The 6,000-nt window shown below is 45.8% G+C and overlaps 1 protein-coding gene across 1 annotated transcript in view; it reads left to right on the top strand.

The window, feature by feature from the left end:
- Positions 1–812: 812 nt before the first annotated feature.
- The window catches only part of LOC114862620 (aldo-keto reductase family 1 member B10-like), a 103,657-nt gene continuing 98,469 nt past the window's right edge, over positions 813–6,000 (top strand). Inside the window, exons 1-3 of the mRNA XM_055511731.1 lie at positions 813–1,450; positions 1,757–2,860; positions 3,312–3,353. Of these exons, the coding sequence (XP_055367706.1) occupies positions 2,627–2,860; positions 3,312–3,353 (276 nt within the window). The 5' untranslated portion in view covers positions 813–1,450; positions 1,757–2,626. The remainder of the gene's footprint in view (positions 1,451–1,756; positions 2,861–3,311; positions 3,354–6,000) is intronic.

Here is a 6,000-nt window from a genome sequence, read left to right as displayed (position 1 = left end):
TGTCCCCACAACTATTAGAACATAGATTAGATTAAACGCCAGTCTCTTGTCTCCCTTCTTTGATACTTTTAACTGGGCTCTTCATTTAATACAAGCATATATATATATATATATATTAAAACTTTGTTGTTTTGAAACATGATTAAATAATTTTTATAATGTTTTTTTTGTTTGCTTTTTAAACATTGATTTAGACTAGACTGGAATCAAAAACAAAAGCGACGAAAATTTACATAATTCTCATGGTACGAATAATTTAAAATCTTCAGTTATGTAATTAATTTTATTCAAATACAATTTTACATTTATTGTCGTAATAAACCTGCTGGCATGCATTTTTTTAGAGACTAAACACCAGATTAAAGGGCTGTTTTGGCAGCGCTGTGCCCAGCTCTGGCACGCGCTGCTGCTCCCGCTGACTGCCAGACGAGCGCTCGGAGGGGTGTGGAGCGCGCGCTCGCCGATCGATGTCTCACTCTGCTCGGCCCAGCTGTTGCTGTTGTTGCTCACGCAGAGCGGCTTTGTCTGGGCGCCGCCAAAAACAACTGGTAACAACTGTTTACCGTCTGCCGCCTCGGGCCTGAGCCGGGGCCTTGAACTCATTACGAGCGGCGGCAGCCGCCAGTAGCGCGTGCTGCGAGGCTGCTAATGTGAACCACTTCAGCCGAACAGAAGTGGTGTGAAGGGTGGGAACTAATATTGAATTATCTGGATGCCTTTAGCTTGTATAGGACAGGGTGCATATTGTATGCAGACAAACCTGATGAAGACACATTGGCGAGTAAATGGAAGACAGCTGTTACTGTAATTATAACCGTTTATTATTTACACACGCTGGATCTAAAAATTCGTATTGTAATTGTTGGAGGCTACATTAGGAAACTGGACGGGTCGCTCATTTCACCCCCTCTCTCTCCCCCCTCCCTTTCCTCCTTAGCCAGGCACAGCCACATCTGTCAGCACTCAGAGCCCGGTGGCGAGGTGGAGCGAGCAGAGGGCCCGGTATGCAGCAGGGCCGGCCCAGGAGACGGTGGAAGCTGCTCAGCTCGCTGCGGCCGCCTTGTTTATTCGCCCTGACCTCGCATTCTCTCCGAGGCCACACGACCTGCCGCTGTGAAAGGAGCCATTGTCCTGCAAGAGAAGTCTGTTACAAGTATTTGCTGGGGGGGGGAGTGCGGCGCTGTGGCCCACAGCCAGACAGACCCGAGCTGTAAAATTTTTTGGAATTAGCCGCCTCCACCCCCGTTCCTTTTAACTGGGGTTCAAATTATACCCCCACGTTTTTATTAATGAGATCACACTGTCACAGATTATTAGTCATTTAATAGCCTTAACATCAGCGTCCTGTGATTTCCTTTGGCCTAAATTTATCCCATATTTCAGCATTTTAACAGAGCATGCAGCACGTGTGCAGGGACGGCACATGCAATGACATCAGTGCATTACAGCGGTACGAGTTCATTTGCAATTTTAAGCAAACATGCTAATTTGCTTCCACGTTTCCTACTTTGTGTACGACATCATATTTAACAACCAAGCCCATGTTTTTATACAGAAAAATCTGGAGCACATCCCTGTACTACATTTCTTATTCCACAGGGTCCCCCTGTTAGGTCACTAGTAACAAATGCATTTTCAAAAAGGCTGCATAAATTCTACCCCCCCCCCCAATATGGGTTTTCTTGAAAATGCCATACAGGCTTTAGCAGGAATAAATCTGCTGGTTTCCATCATGCTTGCCTTTTTACCCTTGCAGCTGGACCAGGCGGACACCCTCACCGGCGCATTGACATGCAACAACGCTAATGGTGGCCGGGACAGGAGGGCCTAATCTTCACTAACTGACAAGATTTAAATTGAGGAGACATCTTCCGCTGATTAGCTCCCACACCCACAATTATCCAACTGGGGTGTCAAGCAAGGTTTAACATCTCCACTGATTCTGCTCTCCTGAGACATTCGGGAGGCAATGCAATCGCTTTTAATAACTGCCTCGCTCCCTCCCTCCATCCCTCGCTCGCCCCTTCTCCTCCTCGACGCCCAATGCTCCTTGTGCAGTGCAGCATTCGTGCCCCCCCCCCTTTCTATTTCTCTTTTTTTCTGCCTCTGTTTCTCTCTCTCTCTCACCTTCCTCCATTCACCCTCCCCGCAGCCCCCAGTTCCCAGCCATTCAAGTTCCCTTCAAAATTAACCTTTCCTGCAAAAATATAATTTCTCACAAAATGAACCACACTGAGCGATTTTTTTTATCTCAAATAATTTATTCAAATTGCCCAACTCAGAACAGCAGAGAAATCTGTACGCTGAGTGGACCCCACAATTTGGATCTATCTCATTTCTCTCCTCTAAAGCCAGAGGAGAGAGAAAGTTTATGTACCTTGCTGTCTTCTGGCAAATAAGGGGACGGCTTTGCCTCCACCTTCTATCCCCAGTGCTCTGGCAGCGGTATCCCCCTCGAGTGTACACCTTATTAAAATTCATCTGATCTGAATATTTTTGCAAATATAGTCTGATTGCTCACCATGACATGAAACATCCCTGTGTGTTATTTTAATCACACGCACCCCAACGGGCAACGTATATGATGGCTGTGACATTGAAGTCCTCCACTGCTTGACCCCATTTTATGAGTGCACGTCATTTTAGGAGAGACCGGTGGGCGGTGGGGGTGGTTTGGAAGTTACCTGGAATGATGGACACGCTTGATAATTCTTCCCTCTTTTTTCTTCAAATGTTCACACAGCATCAGCTCAGCTTAAAGCCCCTCTCAATCACACTGACGCACCCCCCCCCCCTCCTGCTTCCCTCTCCCTCTAATGAACTGTTTTCTTCTGGTGATGGAACGGGGACACAAAGCAATGTGATTAATAATTTACTGTTTAGTTTTACTAATTGATCTGTTTTGGGAGCCAGGATAAAAGTGGGGATGCATCCTCGGCACACAATGCCTTTCATATGGCATTTATCCACAAGGCACAACCGGCTCCCTCAAGATGAATAATGAACTAAACAAGATCAAATAATTATCACATGGGAGCAGCAGAGAGAACTCGCTCACAAACACGACCGAGTTTACCTTAGATTCTTCCCGCACATCACACAACAGAGTCGGAGCAAGAAGTGTGCACCGAGGCAGGTTGTCATGTGCAACAGAAGCCACAGTGAGGTCTTGCAAGGACAGCGCTCATGATTAGTTTCAGTGTTTGTCAGAAACTTTTCCTCGTCGCTGTTTTTATTACGGTGTTGCTTGTCGAGTTATGACCTTATGTTTACTTTTCCTTCACCAAGTCTCCGTTTCCTTTTCTATACAGCACTGCCAGAAGAATCCACGAACAACATCCTCTGGAGTCAAGGTTAGTGTAAACTTTCACTGGTGGCAAAGCCAGAGAGACTTCTGCAAAATTATTAACAATCCACAACATCGAACAAAATGTGACTGACACATTTACTTTTTATTCAAAGAACTACTGAACTAGAGTTGGTTTCCATTCTAAAGAGAGCGGCCCCTTTAGGACACGAGTCTGACCAGTCCTAATGAAACACATCACTCAGTTTTTCAGGAGCTATAGTAAGAGAATAGGCTTCCTAGATAATTTAGAGCAGTCTATGTCACGACAGTGAATATTTGAATTGAACTATTCATTTTAATTAAACTAAATCTGAACTCTTGTACTTCAAATTGTCTTCCATACGTGGCCCCAGTCAGTCATAACAACTCAGCGTAGCCAGTGAAGTGCTTCCTGCTGGAACAAATTCCGGCTCCTTTCCCTCCTGAACCTCTCCACAGCATTGTCATGGAAAAAGTAGACGGGCCCGAGGCGTCCCGCTGGCTCACCTGGGGAATGAGCATACCACGTGTGACGTCACTCCTGAACAAAAAGGAAATCTTAGAAAAGCAGGAGGAAAGTGAGTAGAATAACACTTCTGCATAAATACTTACTTACACTGCATCCTATTGTATGAACTTAAAACATTTAGTTTGAAGCATTCCAACATTTATTTACTTCACACCGAGCTGTACTTGCTTGTGAGCCATTGTCAACTGATGGAGAGGACCACGGGTGAGACGAGTGAACGAGCTGTATTTATCTACAGCACCTTAACGCTGAGGGGGGATAAAAAATGAAATGAGAAACATTCTTTCCTAGATGCGTGCTGGTCGAGAACGGGGGGGGGGGCTGAACGTCTCGTTGATCTGTTCGCAGACGAGCCACGTGTGCGTTCCCCGGTCTGTACGACTGAATTAAAGCCACAGTTTATTGTTTTGCATTACGCCCTGCTGGACCACTGAAGCTAATGCGCTTCCTCCGCCACCGTATCTGTAATGGTTATAGCTGTTAGCTTGTAAATAAGGTTTAATACGCTGAGCCAGTGTGTGTGTGCATCCGCATGCTCACAGTGGTCCCTCATAAATATCCCCATGGCTGGGTAGAGAGTGTCATTATGTGGTAGCTGCAAGTAACATATGATTAAAGCACTAACTAAATGCCCATATCATTACCCTATTAGCATATGACATATATGTGTATAGGTGCCTGCTTAATTAGCGTTGATTGATTGGAATCAATGACTGTAAAGTAGGGGGCTACAGTATAAGGGGGCAGGGTTTGTGGGTGGCTAAGTAGGGTGTCTTGTGAAAGTATCCAGAATTAAAGCGGAGATAGTCCTCTTATTTCTGATTTGATTTGGCTTAGCTGTTAAACACGCGCCTGCGTCCCACCCTGCACCCCCCCCTTCCCCCACAACTCCAAGAAGTAGTAGCCTAATTTTGTCATGGATGTTACACAGACACCCGCGTGAATCAGTGCTGGTTGTCATAATTATGTTAACATAGGGGATATTAAGCGAGACAGGCCTGTTTCCAAAGGTGAAGCTGTGGAATCACCCCGGCGCTCCACAAACCTCCGTGTCAATCACGCGGGCGATTCATATTCAACCAAAGTCAAGCGCATCTGCCTGGATGCATTATTTATGTCGGAAATAAGCAGCTTAACCGAATCATGCTAGCAGCTATTAGCAGGAGACACACACCTATCTCGTCCGCTGTCTCTCTTTGGAGGTAATGTTTGAAGTCTAAATAACACAAGTTTGATTGGTCCCATGGACGCGAAAGAGATCCCACTGAAGTGCGCTGGAACAAAGATATATATGTGTGTTTGTAGTTGTCATTAGGCTGTGTATCTCTCTCTCTCTCTCTCTCTCTTCCCTCCATCCCTCTTCTCACGATCTCTCTGCGGGCCAAATAACCACGGAGGTTAGCGTTCCAGAGTTACGGCTCTATCCTCCTGTCATGATGCTAAGGCTCTGTTTTAGATCAGCCGCCCCCGCCACACCTGATGGACAGCTCTAAGGATGAATGTAACATGAATAAAAACGCCGCTGTTGACTGTACAAAGGCTTGTGTTGATAAACCGAAGCTTGCGCTAAGATGAAGGAAGGGTGTGAAGGGGGGGTCAGGGTTGCGAGGGGGTTAAGCTTTGCCAGGTCCAGAGGGGGAGGTAAGTGAGTGTCGTCCTCCTCCTCACTGTTATATATATATTCTCCATCTCCACTTTTCAAATATGTCTCATTCATAATAGAAACGGATCTCTGTTTTGCATCTACTACTGACAGTTTTAGTGTTTCCCTTTTTTCCTTCTCTTTCCTCTCCCTCACTTCAACCTCTGGCTGATGTCCCGGTTACTGTGCTGCGGGAGAGTGTGGCTGTCTGCAATCCAGACGAAGTCCCACTCGACTCCGAGCAGAGGCCTCTGATCTGCAACCTAGTTCTAGTTTTGTCTCGGCAGAAAGGACACAGGTTTATTACAGATAAAAATATCACAAAGTGCTTTTAGCCCATTCCGTTCGCTATCACTGTCACGCTGTGAGTTACAGGTGGACAGTGACAGTGAATCATTTCCTTTTTTTTAAGTGGGACAGGGAAAATATACTGGACCGGCACACACATAAACACCTGCACTTACACTCATCCTCATAAAGTCAGATGCAACAAAGCCGCAT

The sequence above is a fragment of the Betta splendens genome, chromosome 9, assembly GCF_900634795.4.
Source record: "Betta splendens chromosome 9, fBetSpl5.4, whole genome shotgun sequence".
NCBI classification, from domain to species: Eukaryota; Metazoa; Chordata; class Actinopteri; order Anabantiformes; family Osphronemidae; genus Betta; species Betta splendens.
Note: the sequence above shows the minus strand (reverse complement) of the source record. Positions and strands in the feature narration are given on the sequence as shown.